Source organism: Eleginops maclovinus, chromosome 10 (assembly GCF_036324505.1).
Source record: "Eleginops maclovinus isolate JMC-PN-2008 ecotype Puerto Natales chromosome 10, JC_Emac_rtc_rv5, whole genome shotgun sequence".
Taxonomy (NCBI): Eukaryota; Metazoa; Chordata; class Actinopteri; order Perciformes; family Eleginopidae; genus Eleginops; species Eleginops maclovinus.
The window spans coordinates 1,419,877-1,441,333 of NC_086358.1; the positions used below are offsets into that span (position 1 = coordinate 1,419,877).

The 21,457-nt window shown below is 43.9% G+C and overlaps 2 protein-coding genes across 7 annotated transcripts; one reads left to right on the forward strand and one right to left on the reverse strand.

The window, feature by feature from the left end:
• Positions 1-3,311: 3,311 nt before the first annotated feature.
• LOC134871083 (uncharacterized) lies at positions 3,312-6,384 on the forward strand. Its single transcript, XM_063893676.1, has 4 exons — positions 3,312-3,363; positions 3,439-3,486; positions 3,558-3,644; positions 4,046-6,384. Exons 1-4 carry the CDS (start codon positions 3,312-3,314, stop codon positions 6,382-6,384), a joined length of 2,526 nt encoding a protein of 841 aa, XP_063749746.1.
• Positions 6,385-6,897: 513 nt separating this feature from the next.
• On the reverse strand, positions 6,898-19,327 carry fdxr (ferredoxin reductase). 6 transcript variants are annotated; one of them, XM_063893274.1, is made up of 13 exons: positions 19,293-19,327; positions 18,962-19,036; positions 17,415-17,518; positions 15,584-15,679; positions 14,228-14,350; positions 14,032-14,145; positions 12,164-12,265; positions 11,820-11,927; positions 11,647-11,731; positions 9,621-9,823; positions 9,361-9,532; positions 8,688-8,861; positions 6,898-7,449 (listed from the first exon to the last, which is right to left on the reverse strand). In XM_063893274.1, the coding sequence occupies exons 2-13, from the start codon at positions 19,023-19,025 to the stop codon at positions 7,319-7,321; spliced, it is 1,476 nt and encodes a 491-aa protein (XP_063749344.1). In that variant the 5' UTR covers positions 19,026-19,036; positions 19,293-19,327; the 3' UTR covers positions 6,898-7,318. The 6 variants fall into 6 exon arrangements, with proteins under 6 accessions (XP_063749344.1, XP_063749343.1, XP_063749342.1 ...); XM_063893273.1 differs by having other exon boundaries at positions 19,260-19,317; XM_063893272.1 differs by having other exon boundaries at positions 18,962-19,110; positions 19,293-19,313.
• Positions 19,328-21,457: the final 2,130 nt, after the last annotated feature.

Consider the following 21,457-nt stretch of genomic DNA (forward strand, 5'->3'; position numbering starts at 1 on the left):
TGCATCGAAGTGCAGAAGACACTGACTGAGAAAGGAAATTCGGATATTGATGGACTTGAGATGGTTCAGGAAATCATCAACCTTCCTCAACTGCCACCACAAACAACTGCCTTGGAGTTGCTCTCATTTCTCCATGAGAATCGCCTTCAAGAGGTGTATCCAAATCTCTGGGTTGCTCTTCGAATCGCATTGACTCTCCCTGTTACAGTTGCCTCTGCTGAGCGAAGTTTTTCGAAACTGAAGCTCATCAAAACTTACTTACGTTCAACAATGGGGCAGGAACGTCTAAGTGGTCTTGCTGTCATCAGCATTAATGGTGAAGTGGCTCAGAGGCTGTCCTATGATGACCTAATTAATGACTTTGCAGCGAGGAAATGCAGACGTGTTCCTCTATAGAGTCTTTATAGAGAAATGCTTGATTGTTAAAGAATAGCATTATGCTCTCTCAAAAAGGATGTCCTTGATTTATTTTGATAACACTTTTTTTGCACTTTACTTGAATGTGTTTTAGCTGTTCTACAAAGCCTTACTGTTTACAAAGTAAGTAAAGTTGTGACTTTTCGTCCTCTAAATCTTTGTTTTATTTAAGATTTTATTGATTGTACTTATTGATGTTATTTAGTGTAATTTATTCAAAGTTACTGAAGGAAAGTTTGCACTTTCAAATGTCAAAAGTTTGTTGTTTTGCTGTGTGTTTGCTGCTGCTATTGTTTTATATGTTTGGTAATAAAAAAGTTAAACTTTTCCGCGAATGTTTTTTTATTGGGGGGGGGGGGCATCATGAAGGAATTATGCTTAGGGCACCAAAATGGCTAGCAGCGGCACTGCCTTCAGTGATGTCCTACACAGTCCTACCTGAATTATTCCACCTCTTAATACCATCATTATGACGCCATGGCTCTACAAACTATACATTTAGACAGAAACGCAGTATAACCGGGCGTTGCATCACCTTAACATAGTCAAGTACAACAGAGTTATATTAATATTTCTGAAGCATTTATAATGAATACATCAGCATATTTACAGTTAACTTAATTAATCAGATTATCTGACAAACCGCTCCTTGACACCTGTGTCCGTCACATAACGCAGGACAAGTGCCAGCTGTGCTACATTACCCACATCTGACGTCTCGTCCACCATAACAGCGACAAAGGGTGCTTTTTTAATCTTCATTTTGATCTCTTCTCCCATCACTTCAGCAATAGCATAAATCAGGTCGTTTTGTATTTTGCCTGAAGTCCCAGTAAACATGTTGTTTGTGTACAGGTGGTAATGCAAATCTGTGTTGTTCTCAGCACGAAAAGAAAGAAGCTCCACGTAGTTTCCTCTGTTTCTGGACTCGGCGCTTTCATCGTGTCCCCTAAATGAAAGTTCCTGTTTACCCAAAAACAGGACACAATCAATCAGTCTTTCAATATTTCCCTATTTTTGTTCACCCTTTCGTTGTGGAGCTCCGTTTCCCTGGGCACTTGTTCGTTGAGCTGTAGATCCACTCGGGTGTCCCCAAAGCTTTACAAAAGCACCAGTGCTTCCAAGTGCCCAGCTGTGCTTTGGTGTCTCGCTGCTGCCTTGGTTAGACAACTCAAGTTTGCAAATTTAGTGTGGCTCCAAACACCAAATCGATCAGTTGCAAATACCAGGCATTCCCGGCAGTACAATTTGCAGTGCCTCTCGGAGGCTGTGAGCCAGGGGTACCGCTCGTAGTTTCCCTGCTGTGCTAGGCTCGCTAGCGTTGGAGTTGGTCGTTCCCTTTTCAAGATGTGTAGCTTTACTTGAAAAGTTCGTTTTGAAAATGGCGTTGTAATTATATCTTCTACCAAATTGATCTCTTGTCCTCCTTCAGCCATTGTGGGTTGAAAAAAATAGCTTGTAGAAATCTACACAAATTAGCTCGCTCAAGTTCTAATTCTGTTTGCTAGCTTTGCCCATAGACTGTATGGCTCTGCCTACTGCCTAGCTCTGCCTCTCAATAGTGCGTATCCAATCAGAAGATGTGCACGTGCTAACGTTAGCATACGCCTGCTAGCTGGCCCGTTGTCGCCACCTCGAAATCTGATTGGTTAACGCCACAGTTTTGTTTGCGTTCACTTTAAGCTTACAGCCGCCCGCACTGTTGATTCTGAAGGCCTAAGGGCAGATTTCTTTGACCCTAGCAACACATTATGGCTGAAATATGATTGGATAAAAGCTCTAACATAAAGGCCAGCCCTCCAAATCTCGTTCTGAGGCTGGAAGCAGCGCAGCCAAGACGAACGCTATAAAATGAAGAGAATAGACTATGGGGAATAATTTAATACGTATTTGTGGAAAAAATATATCAAAATTTAATTTATATTCTGATGATGTTTAGGCCAGCAGAGAAGGCCTTGCTGGCCCTGACGGCCCACCACTGATATATATTATTGGTTTATGTTGGTTAAAAACAATGTAACACTAGGTAAACATTCTGAAAAAGCCTCATAAAAATTATGTCAAATATCCCAAATATCCCTCCTCCAGAAAATGTGAATAATGTGAATAAATTGACAACCCCCCCTTCCCAAAACACTTATTCTGTAGAAGTTTATTCTGCTTGACAGTACTTTAAATGCTAATCCTATGCAGTATAAGTTTCATTTCTGCCCAGTTTAATTTGATATTTTCTAAGGAATAAGCAACAGGCCTGTGATGTTTAACAGCAGTGTGTAAACAACCTCTGAAATGTTCAAATTGACCAATCAGAATCGAGTATTTTAGGAGGGGGTTGTTACTTTTATTTAATTTGTCATAGCTTTTTAGTTTTCTGAAGAGGAGGTAGATTTGGGATATTTTCTATCATTTCTGTGGGGCTTTTTCAGAGCTTTTACGTAGTATCGTATTCATACAAATATATATTATTTTATTAAATACAGCAATGTGAATAAACTGTATATCACAGATCTGTGGCCCTTATCAGGCAAACATATTCAAATACAATTGATGAACATACAACACTTTTAATGCGTGGGATTGACATAAAGGGGGGGGTGTCTGTAAAGCAGAGACACAATATCAGAACTACTGTAAATTCATTGATAATGTTCTGTAGTTGCTGCCCTCCATAATGCAACCTTAGTTGTATTTTTTGTGTGTTTTTGGGCCTTAAGTCCCTCCTCAACATAGATCCACAGGGAGCTCCATGAGCAGCAGCTCCTCAGAGGTTCGATCAGACGGGGTGTTTCTCTCTGCAGAGGCAATCAGTGTGATCAGCAGCAGCTGCTGGAGGTTTCCCTCCTTTAAAGCCGGCTCGCTGCACAGGCAGTACTCTCTATTGGAAAACTGCAGCGATGGCAGCTGTTTGGATGCTGATCTGTGTGCTGACTGTTTGTCTGGCCAGAGGTATTTACCTGTTGGATAAATGTGTTTAAGATGAAGGGACAAAGTTTAATTTAACAGCATGTTTTCTGTCCACAGTCTGTTGTTTTCCAGCTGGAGAAAATAAGCTGCAGAGGAGCTTGAGAGGTAGAGACATTAGATTGTATGCAGTGTTTCTTCTCTCGGCCTGACACTGACTTTAATGTTGTGTCCTACAGATCTGTCTCCCAATGAGATCTCCTTACAGAAAGCCTTTGCACTCCTCCAGTCGATGGATTCCATTTTGGACCACAGCGCTAGAGAAGGTGAGCTCTAAAGGCCAGACAGTCAACAGTATGTGCTGCATTAAAGTGGTGTAAAGGATCTGAAAGCTGGGGAAGTTAAGCTCGACTCAAGATTTCACGTTACCGGATGAAAGGGTTTAAAACATTCTGATCTGATGTCTTGAAGCAAGCTGTTTGTATTCACTGGCCATCCCACGATACAGTACATCTTTAAGTTGTTGCAGTCATTTTTATGTTGATGCCATGCGATCGGAAATGTGGCGCCAAATTGAACCACGATGAGAATTGATCTTTCAAACGATCATCAATCCAGCCAACGCCACGTTAACGAACCTTCAAGAGAAACTGTGATTCTGAGTCCAGAGGCGGGGAACATCACCTGAGCTCGTTTGGTTAATTTATTCATGAACCGTCTCTTTCAGTTCAACTGGAAACCAATGAAGTGGAAGCTGAGGCGTCTAAGCTCCAGCACCCTGAACACCAGCCCCAGAGCGCCAACAAGACGGACAGCGTCCAGAACCGGGCCGGCATCATGGACACCGCCATGGAGGGGGGCGTCCAGGACCGGGTCCGCCTGGACAACGGCACGACGGAGGGGGTCCAGCAGAACCTGATCCGCCTGGACAACGGCACGACTGAGGGGGTCCAGCAGAACCTGGTCCGCCTGGACAACGGCACGACGGAGGGGGTCCAGCAGAACCTGGTCCGCCTGGACAACGGCACAAATGTGGGGGTCCAGCAGAACCTTATCCGCCTGGACAACGGCACGACTGAGGGGGACCAGCAGAACCTGGTCTGCCTGGACAACAGCACAACGGAGGGCGTGAACCTGGTCCGCCTGGACAATGGCACAAATGTTGGGGTCCAGCCAAACCTGGTCCGCCTGGACAACAGCACAACGGAGGGCGTGAACCTGGTCCGCCTTGACAACAGCACGACGGAGGGGGTCCAGCCGAACCAGGTCCGCCTGGACAACAGCACAACGGAGGGCGTGAACCTGGTCCGCCTTGACAACAGCACGACGGAGGGGGTCCAGCCGAACCAGGTCCGCCTGGACAACAGCACAACGGAGGGCGTGAACCTGGTCCGCCTTGACAACAGCACGACGGAGGGGGTCCAGCCGAACCTGGTCCGCCTGGACAACGGCACAAATGTGGGGGTCCAGCCAAACCTGGTCCGCCTTGACAACAGCACGACGGAGGGGGTCCAGCCGAACCAGGTCCGCCTGGACAACAGCACAACGGAGGGCGTGAACCTGGTCCGCCTTGACAACAGCACGACGGAGGGGGTCCAGCCGAACCAGGTCCGCCTGGACAACAGCACAACGGAGGGCGTGAACCTGGTCCGCCTTGACAACAGCACGACGGAGGGGGTCCAGCCGAACCTGGTCCGCCTTGACAACAGCACGACGGAGGGGGTCCAGCCGAACCTGGTCCGCCTGGACAATGGCACAAATGTTGGGGTCCAGCCAAACCTGGTCCGCCTGGACAACGGCACAACGGAGGGCGTGAACCTGGTCCGCCTTGACAACAGCACGACGGAGGGGGTCCAGCCGAACCTGGTCCGCCTGGACAACGGCACAAATGTGGGGGTCCAGCCAAACCTGGTCCGCCTTGACAACAGCACTACGGAGGGGGTCCAGCCAAACCTGGTCCGCCTGGACAATGGCACAACGGAGGGCGTGAACCTGGTCCGCCTTGACAACAGCACGACTGAGGGGGTCCAGCCGAACCTGGTCCGCCTGGACAACGGCACAACTGAGGGGGTCCAGCCGAACCTGGTCCGCCTGGACAACGGCACGACGGGGGGCGTGAATCTGGTCCGCCTGGACAACGGCACGACTGAGGGGGTCCAGCAGAACCTGGTCCGCCTGGACAACGGCACAGCTGAGGGGGTCCAGCCGAACCTGGTCCGCCTGGACAACGGCACGACGGGGGGCGTGAACCTGGTCCGCCTGGACAACGGCACAGCTGAGGGGGTCCAGCCGAACCTGGTCCGCCTGGACAACGGCACGACGGGGGGCGTGAACCTGGTCCGCCTGGACAACGGCACGATGGAGGGGGTCCAGCAGAACCTGGTCCGCCTGGACAACGGCACGACGGAGGGGGTTCAGCAGAACCTGGTCCGCCTGGACAACGGCACGACGGGGGGCGTGAACCTGGTCCGCCTGGACAACGGCACAGCTGAGGGGGTCCAGCCGAACCTGGTCCGCCTGGACAACGGCACGACGGGGGGCGTGAACCTGGTCCGCCTGGACAACGGCACGATGGAGGGGGTCCAGCAGAACCTGGTCCGCCTGGACAACGGCACGACGGAGGGGGTTCAGCAGAACCTGGTCCGCCTGGACAACGGCACGACGGGGGGCGTGAACCTGGTCCGCCTGGACAACGGCACGACTGAGGGAGTCCAGCCGAACCTGGTCCGCCTGGACAACGGCACGACGGGGGGCGTGAACCTGGTCCGCCTGGACAACGGCACGATGGAGGGGGTCCAGCAGAACCTGGTCCGCCTGGACAACGGCACGACGGAGGGGGTTCAGCAGAACCTGGTCCGCCTGGACAACGGCACGACGGGGGGCGTGAACCTGGTCCGCCTGGACAACGGCACGACTGAGGGAGTCCAGCCGAACCTGGTCCGCCTGGACAACGGCACGACGGGGGGCGTGAACCTGGTCCGCCTGGACAACGGCACAGCTGAGGGGGTCCAGCCGAACCTGGTCAGAGAGGCCAGAGAGACCAACCTGCTTTTGTCTGTGCCGTAATTAAAACCCTTGCCGGATAAATCTGTCTCTTGTGTCTTCTGTTAGTATCCTGCTCAGTGAGACTGCAGGTTAAACATCAGGTGTTTTAAAGCACTGCTCATATTTAGAGCTTTTGGTCTTCCATAGCATCTCATCTTTGGACAGAACACTTCTAAGAATCTGTGTTTAGGGGTTTATAATTAAAATGCGTCTACAGACTTCTCCTAAAGTTAGCTGTAGATAGTGCCTAATATTTAAAATAACATTTCAGACTAACTCTCAAACGTTTAGATTTAGGGACGTTTCAAGGTGGTAGTTAAATGCATTTCCAGCATATCCACAAATCTCCTAAACTGAAATTCAATAAGTTTGCAAATGAACACCGCTGATCTTCAGACACTCTGGTCATTGGGATATGAAGTTAAACGGTTTAAAATGTGTGTGCCACTATTGTGACCCGAACACTGAGCATGATGGGCTTCAAAAGCAGACCTAAATATTTACAATGCAGCAGAAAGAAATGCTCCGGGAAGAGAAGGATCGAAATCATGATTTATTTATAAAAGAAGTTTCAGTGCAAACATTTGCAAAATATCATTCGCTCCCCAAGCAGCCATTACTCTAAAGGGACACTTCAGTACTCTTCCTGAACATCAATTTCAGAAACGTTTCCCCAATAGACATGAACGGTAATTCTCGCTCGATACCGAGCCAATTAAAAACATGGACTGAAAAATAATGAAGTTTCCCTCTAACATGCATACAGTATATTGGTGGAGTTGAATATCTAAGCACTGTCTTTAATGCTCATCAGGAAAGTCTCAGTGCTTTGGATTGATTGGATGCTGAACTCAAAGCGGGTAATCTGCAGTACCTTTCATTAAGTATTGAGTGCTTTATAATGCCATTGATCCCGAAATGTTGTCGTCAGTGTTAACCGGTTTCTGGACTCAGGTTATTTTCCAGCCACCTGCAGCATTTCCTCCACAGTCAGCAGCTTTTCTCTGGGTTTCCCGATCGCCTCCCCCCTCCTCACCTCCTCACTGTCAATCTTCTCCCACTCTGAGAAAGTCACTGGTTTCACTCCTGCAGGACATAAGATCAGAGTCAGTCACATGTATTAACTGAATTAAACCCCTCCTGGATCTCTGACTACCTCACCAGCAGACCTCAGTCTGTCAGACTGCAGAGCAGCGTGTCTGATGTGCTGGTGAGCAACACTGGAGCCCCCCAAGGAACTGTGCTGTCACCATTCCTGTTCACCCTCTGCACCTCTGACCTCCGCTTCCACTCCGGTTCATGCCACCTACAGAAGTTCTCCGATGAGTCCTCCATCGTCAGCTGCATCACAGATGACAACAAGGAGGAGTACAGGGCCCTGGGGGAGAACTCCGTAGGCTGCTGTGACAACAAACACCTCCAGCTCAACATCAGTAAGACTAAGGAGCTGGTGGTGGACTTCAGGCGGAGCACGCAGAGGTCTCTAACCCCCATCACCCTCAGGGGGGAGGAGGTGGAGGTGGGGAACACCTACAAGTTCCTGGGAGTGCACCTGAACAATAAACTGGACTGGAGAGACAGCACTGATGCTCTCTACAGGAAGGGACAGAGCAAGCTGTTCCTCCTGAGGGGGCTCAGGTCCTTCATCGTGTGCACGATGCTGCTGGAGACGCTCTACTGGTCTGTGGGGGCCAGTGTGCTCTTCTTGGTGCTGACAGGCTGAACACGCTGGTGAGGAAGGCTAGCTCTGTAGTTGGAGTTAAACTGGACAATCTGGAGGAGGTGGCTGAGGGGAGGACGAGGAGGAAACTGGACAGTATCCTGGATAACCCCCCACTCCCCCCCTCCATGCAGAGCTAGTGAAGATGAGGAGTACGTTCAGCCACAGACTCATTCCATCTCGGCACAGCACTAACAGCTGGGAAACTCTTTTGTGCCTGTAGCCATCAGACTGCACACCAAGGGGTTCACCATGAGACCCCCTGACAGTAACCGGGCTGCACACCAAGCTGCTCTCTCTTTCTGCACACACACATGTGGATATCTTTAACAATACTTCGTTACTTATCTGTATATATTCTTATTTTGAATTTAGAGTTTTGAATTTAACTGTGTTTCATATCCCTGTGTGAACCTGTACTGTTTTTCCTCTTCTCTGTTGCTGCATAAACACTTGAATTTCCATGCAGAGGGTGCAAAGAGGAGCTGCAGCACAGGCAGTATGAGAAACATAAAGAGCTTTCTGAACATTAGAGCATGGAGAGAGGTCCCAGTGGAGACCATAGGTACGCACAGTGTAAAGCATTAAAGGGACAGCAGCAGACCTCTGTTTTCCAGCAGAGCGTTGATGCTTTGTGATCCCAGCTTCACACCGGTTGTGTTCAACGTTCCCGACTCCATGTCCTCCATCACGGAGCGAGCCGTGTCGAAGCTATTGTTCAGCGTGGTTGCTATCACACCAGTGGGGCCCGTCTTCAGCCAGCCACTGCAGTAGAGACCTAAAAGAAAGGTTAAGATGCACTTAAGTTACCCCTTATTACGTCATTAAGGCCTTAATGTTGTAAAGGATGCTAACAGCTGAATCCTGAGAGATGTTCCTTCCTCTATTCATCAGATTGAGCCCTCAGGAGCAGAGTATAGGCCCAATGGATTCAGAAGATTGTGAAAGCTAAATCAATTATTCCATCTATAATTTTGTACTGTGTGTGTTAGGTTTGGACAATCCGTTAAAATGTTCCAACCTGTGACTGTTTCTGTATTCATGCAGGTGTGTGTATGTGTGTGTGCAGCGCTGTGCTCTCCATTAATCGTGCTTAAATATATCCATCCAAACACCAAACTCTAGTCTGTGTGAGAGTTAAAAGACGATTTATAAAGAAGTTTATAGGAATTGCATTTTAAACCTTCTTCTATTTGCAAAATCTGCAGGTAATGTGTTTTTCCTGCTGCATGAACTCAGAGAAACGATCAGGAATTGTGTGAACGAGGCGTGAGGACCTGGAGCTTCTTGAATCCGCCCCATGTGGTTGGGCACGATGGCTCTGCGGGAGTCAAACGGCACCGAGGCGTCGATGGGGAGGCTCTTGTAGCCGATGCTGCTGATGACGAGTCCACAGGTCACATCCTCCACCTCTCCGGTCAGCACCGCCCGGGCCCCCTCGCCTGAGCCCTGCTCACAGAGACCACCTTTACCAACTTCAACCAGGACAAGAGAGAGCTGCGGGGGGGTCGTATTTCAGTATGGCGTCCGTATTTACCTCCAGCTTGTTGACCGCCAGCCGGATGCCCGCCGTCCTGCCGCTGCGCTCAGGGTCGGCCAGGATCTCCACGGGGCTCCGGTAGAAGCGCAGGCCCCAGACTTTGGTGGCCTTTTCCCGCCTCTCTTGCTCCTTCTCTCCCGGGGTCTCCAGGGCCGCCTTCAGCATGAGCTCCGTCAGACGCTTCCTGGGCCTCGGCAAATCTGAAGCAGATTTATTTCCCTATTATTATTCAAATATATGGTATATACAGGCCATAATTAGTCAGCTTTGTTTTTGTTTTGCATTTAAATATAACCACATCTATTCGGGAGCAGAGGGGTGTTAAAAACGGTGTATGATTCAATATAATAAAATATATCCTGTCAATCAAAGCACCTGTGCCCTTAATTAAGTATGACTTGAAGCTGTACTTAAACTAAATATATACACATATTAAGTCATTTCCCCTGACGTGCATCTGTCATAGGTCAATCAGATGTAGAGACCAGTTGTTTTTATTGTTCCAGGCATACACGGTTTCCATAAAGATGCATCAAAATAAAGGTTGTTTTTTATTCTTGAGATATTCCAAACAGCGAATGAACAAAAACAAAAAGTCCCTGTTGCATTTAGTCTACAGAAAATGTCATTTGTTGTGTCATTTTGTTCCTTTCTGCAGTTAGGTAGTTTTCACATCCCTAAAGTCAGAAATCCACTAAGGTTTTTAATTCATTCAGATTTTTCACTATTTCTTCCTCTTAAAAGATGATTTTTTGCATTTTATTTAGCTGAAGATGGAGAGAAAAGTCCATTTCTATCATTTTGTTTGCATGAATAAGACTGAAATGCTTCTGAATGTCTTGCTGATCATAACCAGTCTAGAGATTGCGTGTGAGAGATTGGTTTTGAAAGAATGTTCAACCCACAGGTCTTCATGGTTTTGCTGTAAGTGCACATGCTTGACAGGACTAGCCTCGAGAACAAACCACATGTTTTTGACACCTCCTTCACCCATCATGATTAACAGAGATAAGATCAAGGATCTTTCTATATCACACAAACAAACTAAGATATTGAAGCAGAAGCAGATCAGCAACTCCTGTGTGGAGGAGCCTTAAGAGAGCACAAAAAAACGGCTTCCAAAAAGGGAAAAGTAATACACACATTGCGCCTTGCTAGTGAATATGAAAGGTGCATGTGTGTGTGGCTTCTCACGATTAACAGACACAAGATGAAGGTGATTGCTTTATGCACATAAATCACGTGTCAGCAGCATGAAGCGGTTAACGGCATGTGAGTGAATATGGAAAGTGTGTAGGTGTCATGAACCCATGGTCTTCATCCACTTCCTGCACTGACAACAGTTCCAGCTTATCAGGATTTACAGATCTGACATTGAGGTTTGTTTGTCTCGAGCCCTGAACAGAAACAAGGAGACTGTTATCATTATCAGCCCAAGGTCATTTCTGTCACTGCAAGGCCACACCACGGCCATCCGTGTGAAGGAGCGGAACAACCACCCTCAGAGTGTTTACTGCCAGCTGTGTTCAGTTTCCATGCGCCACGCTGTTTAAGGGCTCCAGGTCTCATAACGTTAACCACAGCGTGCATCACTCGCTTCCTTCTGACACGCTCACCAGCCAGGGTGTTAATTTTGAGGTGAAACAGGTTTTTCAGATCATTTCCTTCAGCAGAAGTCGTGCATTCAAAGCCGTATTGAAGTAAAGGTGTGTTGTCCTTTTATCAGAAACAAATATTCAAAGTAAGGTATTATAAGCGCGGTAAAATCTAGTTAAAGCACTTCAAATAAAAGTTGTGTTGGTGCAAGTGTTACGTGGTGATGTCACTATGTTCTGGAAGTAAACAAAAGAGTCCAATAGAGGTGTTTCAGGCAGGGGAGGGGAGTAGCCTATTGTCTAAAAATGTGAAATATTTTCATTATTAGTCCCTGGTGTCTAATGAAACATAAACAGAACCACTTCACCGACTGATGAGGCAGTAAAGATGAAGGGCCCTCATCTGCATATTTCATGTTGTTCTGTACCTTGAAGAGATTCTTTCACCCCCTCAAAATCAGCTGCCAACATGTCCGGTCTGGTGTTTGGCAGATTCACCATCTCTCTGATTTCCTGCAGACAGAGAGACCATCACAGAGAGAAATCATGTTTCTTCTCTGAACGCCAGTAACAGTTTCCATTTTCCTCCTCCGACACACACCTTGATTGTTCCTGCGATCTGTGTGGGTCCTCTCCTCCCCACGATCAGCACCCTGCGGACCCGACTCGCCTCCAGAGCCTCGAGCGCTGGCTGAGTGATGTCGGTCTTCTGCAGAAACACAGAGGCACACATCTCCCATTTTAGTCTCTGCTATACCATCCCCCCCCCCCCGGAATTATGGATTCATAAAGCAGTTATAAAGTGCATGTTTATTCCCCAGAAGTGCTCCACCAAATTAGGAGAACATTTCCAGTGATATCAACAGAGACGGGGTTAAAATCCCCCCTAAAATATCCTCCTGTTTTCCTAGCTATTCAGCCATTATAGGGCTGTGTGTCTCTCACCTTTAAGAAGTCGATGGGCGACAGCAGGACCCTCGCTACGTCCAGAGCCACGTTACCCTGACCTAGAATCACCGCTGTCTCACAGCTCAGGTCCGGACCCAGCTGGACGGGGGAATAGTAGAAAGAGAGAAACTCAGATTCAATGTTAACGGTGTTAGGATTTCAGTGGTTGTATTTATAGTTTCCAGTTTTATTTTGAAATGTATCTGCTGTAGTTGATTCCTGTCTTTAGTTTCCCTCCTGTCTGTCTGATCGTGCTCACCTGTTGCCCCTGTGTTTCACCTCCCCCTTCCCAGCTGTGTCTTGTCCTGTGGTTACCCTGGTGTATTTAGTCCTGTCTTCCCTTTGTGTTCCTTGTGGTATGGTCTTCATTCCTGTATGGTGCAGTCCTTTGATCCCGTCTGCCTCCCTTGATCCCCAGTCTGCCTCCCTTGATCCAGAAGTCTGCCTCCCTTGATCCCGTCTGCCTCCCTTGATTCCCAGTCTGCCTCCCTTGATCCCGAAGTCTGCCTCCCTTGATCCCGAAGTCTGCCTCCCTTGATCCCCAGTCTGCCTCCCTTGATTCCCAGTCTGCCTCCCTTGATCCAGAAGTCTGCCTCCCTTGATCCCCAGTCTGCCTCCCTTGATCCCCAGTCTGCCTCCCTTGATTCCCAGTCTGCCTCCCTTGATCCCGAAGTCTGCCTCCCTTGATCCCCAGTCTGCCTCCCTTGATCCCCAGTCTGCCTCCCTTGATCCCCAGTCTGCCTCCCTTGATCCCGTCTGCCTCCCTTGATCCCCAGTCTGCCTCCCTTCATCCCCAGTCTGCCTCCCTTGATCCCCAGTCTGCCTCCCTTGATCCAGTCTGCCTCCCTTGATTCCCAGTCTGCCTCCCTTGATCCAGAAGTCTGCCTCCCTTGATCCCCAGTCTGCCTCCCTTGATCCCGAAGTCTGCCTCCCTTGATCCCCAGTCTGCCTCCCTTGATCCCCAGTCTGCCTCCCTTGATCCCCAGTCTGCCTCCCTTGATCCCCAGTCTGCCTCCCTTGATCCCGTCTGCCTCCCTTGATCCCCAGTCTGCCTCCCTTGATCCCCAGTCTGCCTCCCTTCATCCCCAGTCTGCCTCCCTTGATCCGGTTTGTTCGTTTATTTGTTGCTTGTGTTCTCTGGCCTGCCCTTGCAGAGTTCCTTCTTTTTTATGTACAGCTTTTAATAAAGCTCGCTTTTTGTTGGAAACCCGCTCTTGCCTGTCCTGCTTTCACTGCTGCACTTGAGCCCTCTTAACAAACACTGACAGAACCGTGACAAAAGGAGAAGAAATAAAAGTCCCTGAAATTTTAAAGCCAAAAGGGACTTCATCAAACAGCCCGAGCACCTCGGATTTTCGTTACTAGATCCTTTTTCAAGACCCGTCTGCCGAAACATGCCTTCTGATAATAAAGGAGGTAAAATAATGGGTTAGACTCAATATTAATATGATTTAAAAGGAGTTTTTAAATGCTTAAAAATACTGGGTTACTACAGCATACGTTTTTTAAGACTTTTTAATGCCGTTAAAACTTGAATTTAATACAATTTGCATTTAGTTAAATAAACAAACCCAAAATGATGAATTACTATACATTTTCCTGTGTAATCTGATTTTATTCGTAGACATTTTCATACCAATTAAAGCCTTGTTTAATTCATTCCTTAATATTCTTTTATTTGTTTGAGTATTTTGGAAACCGCTGATCATTTGGGATTCCTGAAGAAATTCATGTTTTATTGACATAAAGCAGGTTCTGCTGAAATGTTGCAGAGTTTAAAAAGAATCCAACATAAAATTATAATTTGAAATATCAGCGGCTTGATTAAAACAGTTTAAAGAAAAGGATAAAAGCCTAAAGCATACCTCTCTGCAGCTGGGCAGCCCGTTGTACCATCCTACGAAATCTTTGGCAGAGTAAACACCGGACAGATCCTCTCCTGGCACCCCCATCCTCCTGTTCCCCTCCGCACCGTAACTCTGACACAGCAACAGACCGATGCACCATCAGGAGAACAGCTGTTAAGTGAAGTGCAGACGTGATTGTTTCTGATGTCCTCACCAGAACGACGGCGTGGTACGCTTCCCGCAGCTCCTCCACGCTCACATCCTTCCCCACGTTCACGTTCCCGTAAAAGCTGCAGCGCTCGTGTCGGGCCGTCTGAGTGAACGTGTTGATGACGTTCTGAGGACAGGGAGAAAGGGATCACAGGTATTAAAAGTACAATTACTGCACGTTTACATCCACGTCTGAGGTTACAGCGACCTGTGACCAGAGGTGGAAGAGGTATTCTGGTGTTTTACCTAAAGTAGTACTAGAAAAGTACTCTGCCACAAGTATAGCTTTGTCCTATCACCAGTATAAACAGGACAGTGAACACAACTGCAGGACGGTTATGTCAAATAAGCTATTTGGATGAACTTTTAGCAGATTTACTGTCAGAAAAGCATCATTTCTGTAACTTTTAGTCCAGTAATCTCTGTTTGATACACACTGGTGGAAGAAGTCCCGGATCTTTACTTAATATATAATAATAAGTCTAGTTCAAGACAATGAACTGCAGAGATGTTATATATTTTATGTGTGTACTGACAGCAGGAGGCACTGATTTGTTGCTACATGTAATGACTTCCACTTCATCGCCGGACAGATTTAGTTTATCTGGGAGTTTCTGAAACAAACTGACAACACCTCTGTGATTGCACCATATACACACCCACCCACACGCACACGCACGCGCACGCACACACACACACGACTTATCAGAGTGTCACTCCTCCATCATCAGCCTCGCTCAGGATTATTGTTTCTGAGGAATGTAATTATCTTATAACAGGTTGTTAAAAGACACCTGGAGTGGTTTCGGGGATCTTGAGTGGAAAATACTGCATCACATCGGCGTGCTGACTCACACTTTGTCTCAGGACTTTCTGTTTTCGAGAACTAGGCGCCTGCAAGTTTTGAAAGGAAACACTTCATTTAATCTAATCTTACTACATCTATTAGAATCTTTGGGGGTAAATATGCTGCTCCCTTTTTCTCTATGTATGAAAGTGCTGCGTATTGAAAGTGGTCCCCGATATTTACTGGTAATTGTTTTTTAAAAATATTTAGTAAGTTTTGTTTTATTTTTGTTTACAAATGAAATGATGGGATTTGTGTTTCATTTGTAATACTTGTAATGGTATTTTAGTTTTTGTTATATATATTTTGGTAGTTTTTTTGGTACATTTGTTAATTTAAAACCCATTTTGATTTTTTCAGAACGTTTTAAATAAGATCTGAAAAGATATTTTCATTTAGTGAAGGACACCAGGGATAAAGCAAAGTGCTTATTCAAAAGACATTTGGCACATTTACTGGTATTATTTAACACAAGTTGAAACCTCCTGATACATATTTATTAAGATCACACACCTTGACTTCTGGATGATCGGGAGCCACTCCGAACCGGACCAGACCGAAGGGGACGGGAAGACGCTCATAGACATCCACCGCAACGTCCGGACGGGCCTGAGAGGACAAACACATAAGGGTTAAAACATGTAAATAATGCGTGGAAATAATCATAAAACTGGGACCCTTTAAGCTGAGTTACTGTTATCAAATAAACCAGGTTAAAGAGACAAAACTCAGTCAAAATGAAGCTGAACTTATTTAAATGTATTATGGTTGCAAGAGAAGATATCAGAAAAACAATGGAGGCTAATTCAAAAGCTACCAAAAGGACACACAAGAGGAATTAGTATGTACGAGATAAACAAGTGGACCTGTGCAGTTAGAGAAACGGAGGTGCTTTACTCCTTTTTCTGAGGCACAGGATGGTTCTGTTTCCTGTTTTAAATGTTGTGTTTGTTTGTATTTGAACAGTTAATACAAATCACATCAGAGCCACATTTACCATAAACACGTCTGGAAAAAATAAGCTCCTGCTTCTAAACAAACCAGAAAGTGATTTGTTATAGAGTGGCAGGAATGTGGATGAGGAAAATGTGGTTCAAGGTTGAACAGTAGACTGAGACGAAAAGCATGCAGGTTCTGGTGCCAAAACGTTGAACAACACGGAAATAACAGACATTAAAACACAAAAGCACCTGAGCTTCTCTGTCTGGCTGTCTTGATCTGTTTCGGGGATTCGTTCGGTTTATTCTGAATGACTCTTTCAGAGGTTTCTGTTTCATTTTTAGTGTTGGAATTGATAAAGAAGATAGAAAGGGCTGCAGGGAGAATCTGCACCACCTCTGTACACCAGGAAAAAAGGTCTCAAATCTAACTTAATTAAAGGGGCATATTGGTCTTTTGGACACAAAGAAATGAGAGTTTTCCTCAAAATGTTCCTTTATTTTGTACAAATACATTTTATAGTCCTGTTTTATATATATTTTAAGTAATTACATTTTTTTTAAAGTATTGATATTTCTGTATTTTCACGAATAGATCTTTTTGATATTATATTTTGTATTATAATCAATCAATCAGCTTTATTGAAGAGACTCAAGGTCCATTCTTTAAAAGACATACAACACTCAATATAAATTACAAAAGCGGTGTTTCCACAGAGGTGAGTTGTATCGTACAGTAATGAGTAACGACTCCACAGCAGATATCAGCATATATTATCACAAAGGTTTATATCGCAGTACACTCAACATAACTATCAAACAAGACATGCAATAGAAAGAAGATTCGTATTACCCACATCTAAATCAAATATCAGACAGAAAACAGTCATGTACAGAGCCATGGTCAGCTGGAACTCGTTACCAGTCCACATAATTCAGGAAAATTCTCAAGTACATTTTAAAAGGTTGCTAAAACATTATATGAGCATTACAGAGTAACATGTAACTGTGCCTGTGGTTTGGCCTTGTGATGATGGCTAAAATGTGATGACCATTTTTGTTTCACTTCATATACCATTGTTCATATGATGAAATGAGTTGTTCTATTTTGCTTTTAGTTTTGTTTAATGTTTGTTCTGTGTGTGTGTGTGTGTGTGTGTGAGGACCCCAGGAAGAATAGCCAACGCTTATGCTAGTGCTAATGGGGATCCTAATAAAGAATAAGAATAACAGCAGCATAATAACTCAGTTATGAGAAACATTCAATTCAATTATTTTTAATGACCACCTTTATTCTTCAGGCTCAAAGGTTTCCAAATTAACTGGAATTAAAGGAATAATTTCTCCACCACTTTGAACAATACTACTCATGCCTTTATTCACAAACACTACCAAACAGGAAATACCTTTATCAGGTGTTGTGCTGTGTAGAAACCCGCCGGGCCGCCTCCAACAATACACACCTTCGGGCTGCAAGAGGAATACCTAGCTTTTCCACCTCCATTAATACCTGAAAAGCAGAAAAGCACATTTACAGAAATACTTTATAAAGAGCTTACAAAACATAATAAGGTTGAATCTGTTTCTGAGTTACTAAAAATGTTGAGGTATACCTTTGGACTTAACACAACTTTCAGATATGGATATCATATCAATTAAGAAAAAGTACTTAAGTGAAAACAGAATGCAGGTCATTGCACTTAAAGCAATACAACATTAAAATCAACATTAGGACGACAGTAAACTGGCAATGCAGCATCTAATTAATATAATTCCTGAGGCTATTTCATAAAGAGAACCATCGCTACCCGTGTCCAGCATGGGTTATTTCAGAACCAATGAAAGCATAGAGAGACAGTCCTTTATGGATCCCACTGAAATGTGCAGCAGCGAGGGAAGAGTCAGAAATAAGAGCAATGCAAAGAAATGCAATATATAGGACATAAGAAAACACATTCAAATATATTCAACAACTAAACATAAATAGGAAGACTGCAAAGCTGCACTCAATATGTAATATTGCAAAGATTACTGATAGGCACAGAATATTGTAATTGTACATGAATAAATGAAGAAGTCAATTTCCCTGATGAAAGGATGCCTCATCCGCTGGCTATATAAACCAGATTACTGAGTGACACCACTTCATTACATTTGGCAAATGGCAGTCTATAGGAGTTAGAATATCCTACCTTTACATTGTAAATCTGTAATCTGGCCTTTCATGGTATTTATTTGTCAGTCTACAGATATGTATCTTTCACTGTCAGCTTGTGTTTCATTTTGACTGATTTATTTCTATTGTGAGAAGTTTATATTTTATGGTTGTTTATTCTCTACTCTATTATTGTACATGTTGTGTAATTGTGTCCCACCATCATGAAGTCAACGATGTTAACAATAACACAAACAGGTAAACAGCTCACATATAGAAGCCAGACTAAATAGTTAAATGCAAAAGGCTGAGAATGTAAAAAAGGAATGAATTAACGATCCGGTTTTTTTGTAACATATCCAATTTAACCACTAGAATTATGATTGGACCGTTTGATATTTAAGCCAAGTAACAAAACACTTAATGAAAGGTGTAAAATATTATTAATCAAGTTAGTAGTTTGATCAAATGGCAGCGTTTACCCATTATAATTCACTACATTTTGAAAGGAGTAATATTTAAAAATGTGTTGAACGTTTTTGTACAAAAGTCAGTGTTGCTTATGCTTGATCCACTGGCTATATAAGCCGAATTACTGAGTGAACCCACTTCATTAAATATGTAAACTACTATTAATCAAGTATGTATATTTATCCGATTGCAGCTTTTACAATTTATAATAAATGACACAAAGTAAACGGTCACTTAACGGTTACAAACGGTCACCTAACGGTTACAAACGGTCACCTAACGGCTATAAATGGTCACTAAACGGCTAAATATTAAAAGGTGTCTCACCATAATGAAGTCGATGTATCCATAAACTCCTCGAAGTCCACCATTTTAACCCGGAAAACAGCATTTTACGGATTTCTTTGGACACAGAAACAGGTCAAATCTGTGAGTTTTTCTCCTGTTTCTGATAATCAGCTCAACATTCCTCTGATCTTTGGACAGAAAATAGAGGAAAGGTGAGAAGAAGAAAAAACGCTGATTTTTTCCCGGGCTTTGTGTTTCTAATTAGTTAACTAAATATACAAAATAACTACATTCAAGCGTTTTATTTAATGTTCTGTAATATTAACTTCATTACTACCTTTTGGACTTCAGTTTTACAATCATAACAAACCGTTTTCAAGGCTGCACCTCGTGTGTCACACCCAGAAATGTCCGTGTGGAAGATTGACCTTCATTACGTAGGTTCCGCATTTAGGCAGAAATAATAATAATAATAATAATAATAATAATAATAATAATAATAATAATAATAATAATAATAATAATAATAATAATAATAATAATAATAATAATGGATTGGATTTTTTACAAATAGATTTTATTGTATTTTTTTATTGATATTTAATGATTGATTTACTTTAAAATTAATAAAATCCATTTTATTAATACCTTAAAAATAAAAATAAAAATAATTTTATTTTATTATTTTTAATTAAATTTTTCTATTTTTTAGGTCAATATTTTGTTTTTTCTTTCTTTCTTTTTTTGCCCTGTTTTTCTTTTTTTTTTATCAAATCATCAAACATGCAGAGATTAAAGGCATGCGATAAGGTTTTTTAATTATTTTATATTACTGCACTGTACGTACAATAATAATATTCAGACACGGACGAAATTCTTGGTACCCTTCCGTTAAAGAAAGAAAAACCCACGATGGTCACTGAAATAACTTGAAACTGACAAAAGTAATAATAAATAAAAATGTGTTGAATGAATGAACAAATGAAAATCAGACATTGCTTTTGAATTGTGGTTCAACAGAATCATTTTAAAAAACAAAATACTGAATGATGGTACCCTTAAGTTAATATTTTGCTGCACAACCTTTTGAGTCAATCACTGCAATCAAGTGATTTCTGTAACTCTCAATGAGAGTCCTGCACCTGTCGACAAGTATTTTGACCCACTCCTAGTTAACAAACTGCTCCAGCTGTCTCAGGTTTGAAGGGTGCCTTCTCCAGACGGCATGTTTCAGCCTCTTCCACAGATGTTCAATAGGTTTTAGATCAGGGCTCAAGGAAGGCCACTTCAGAATGGTCCACCGTTTTGTTCTGAGCCATTCTTGGGTGTTTTTATCTGTGTGTTTTGGGTCATTATCCTGTGGGAGGACCCATGACCTGCAAATAAGACCAAGGTTTTTGACACTGGGCAGCACATTTCGCTCCAGAGTGCCTTGATAGTCTGGAGATTTCATGATACCCTGCACAGATTCAACACACCCTGTGCCAGATGCAGCAAAGCAGCCCCAGAACATAGCCGAGCCTCCTCCATGTTTCACAATAGTGTTCTTTTCTTTGTGTGCTTCATTTCTGCATCTGTAAACATAGAGCTGATGTGACTTGCCAAAAGTTTCCAGTTTTGTCTCATCTGTCCAAAGGACATTCTCCCAGAAGCTTGTCAACATGCATTGTGGCAGATTCCAGTCTGGTTTTTTTATGATTTGCTTCAACAGTGCTGTCCTCCTCGGTCGTCTTCCTTTAAGTCCACTTTGGCTCAAACAGCGGCGGATGATCTGACACTGCCGTACTTTGACCTTGGAGTTCACTTCTAATCTCTTTGGAAGTTGTTTGGGGTTCTTTGGTTAGCATTCGTATCATCCGTCTCTTCAATTTGTCCTCATTTGTCCTCTTGCGGCCACGTCCAGGCAGGTTGGCTACAGTCCCATGGACCTTAAACTTCTGAATAGTATGTGCAGCTGTAGTCCCAGGAGCACTCTGTCCTTAGCTTTCTGTGCTCCATGTTCATTGTGGTACACACCATGATACTAAACAGCACAGTGACTGCTGTTCAACCTTTAAATAAGCAGACTGAAGTCTGAAGACACATGTGATGTTAATTACAGGACACACCTTAGTTAAACATGACCCTGTGGTCAAACTATTTTCAGTGTTTTCTAGGGGTACCATCATTTTTGTCCAGGTCAGTTTCATTATCTTGTTTTTTTTAATGATTCTGTTGAACCCCAATTTAAAAGCCATGTCTGATTTTCATTCGCTATTTTTCAACACATTTGTATTTATTCTGACTTTTGTCAGTTTGACGTTCAGAGTGGGTTTTTCTTTCTTTAACGGAAGGGTACCAACAATTTCATCCGCGTCTATAGTATTTATTTTCTGTTTATAATGTAAATGTTCTTTTTCAGTATTTGTTTTTTTATTTGATTGTTTCCCTCCCTTTTTTTTTTTTTAATCAAACCCAATTTTTCCTTACCTACCTAATTGTTGTTATTAATTCAGTATGAAAAACAAGTTTGTATTTTCTATCAAAGTTCAGAAA

Excerpts from the sequence above, each read along its gene's own strand:
- fdxr (XM_063893274.1), bottom strand. The coding sequence starts at position 19,025 with ATGCTGTTTTCCGGGTTAAAATGGTGGACTTCGAGGAGTTTATGGATA. Across the intron at positions 14,351-15,583 it reads CCGATCATCCAGAAGTCAAG|AACGTCATCAACACGTTCAC; the intron begins GTGTGTGATCTT and ends CCCTGTCCTCAG. Across the intron at positions 9,824-11,646 it reads GGTGAAAGAATCTCTTCAAG|ATTTGCCGAGGCCCAGGAAG; the intron begins GTACAGAACAAC and ends AATCTGCTTCAG.
- LOC134871083 (XM_063893676.1), top strand. The coding sequence starts at position 3,312 with ATGGCAGCTGTTTGGATGCTGATCTGTGTGCTGACTGTTTGTCTGGCC. Across the intron at positions 3,487-3,557 it reads GCTGCAGAGGAGCTTGAGAG|ATCTGTCTCCCAATGAGATC; the intron begins GTAGAGACATTA and ends TGTGTCCTACAG. Across the intron at positions 3,645-4,045 it reads GGACCACAGCGCTAGAGAAG|TTCAACTGGAAACCAATGAA; the intron begins GTGAGCTCTAAA and ends CGTCTCTTTCAG.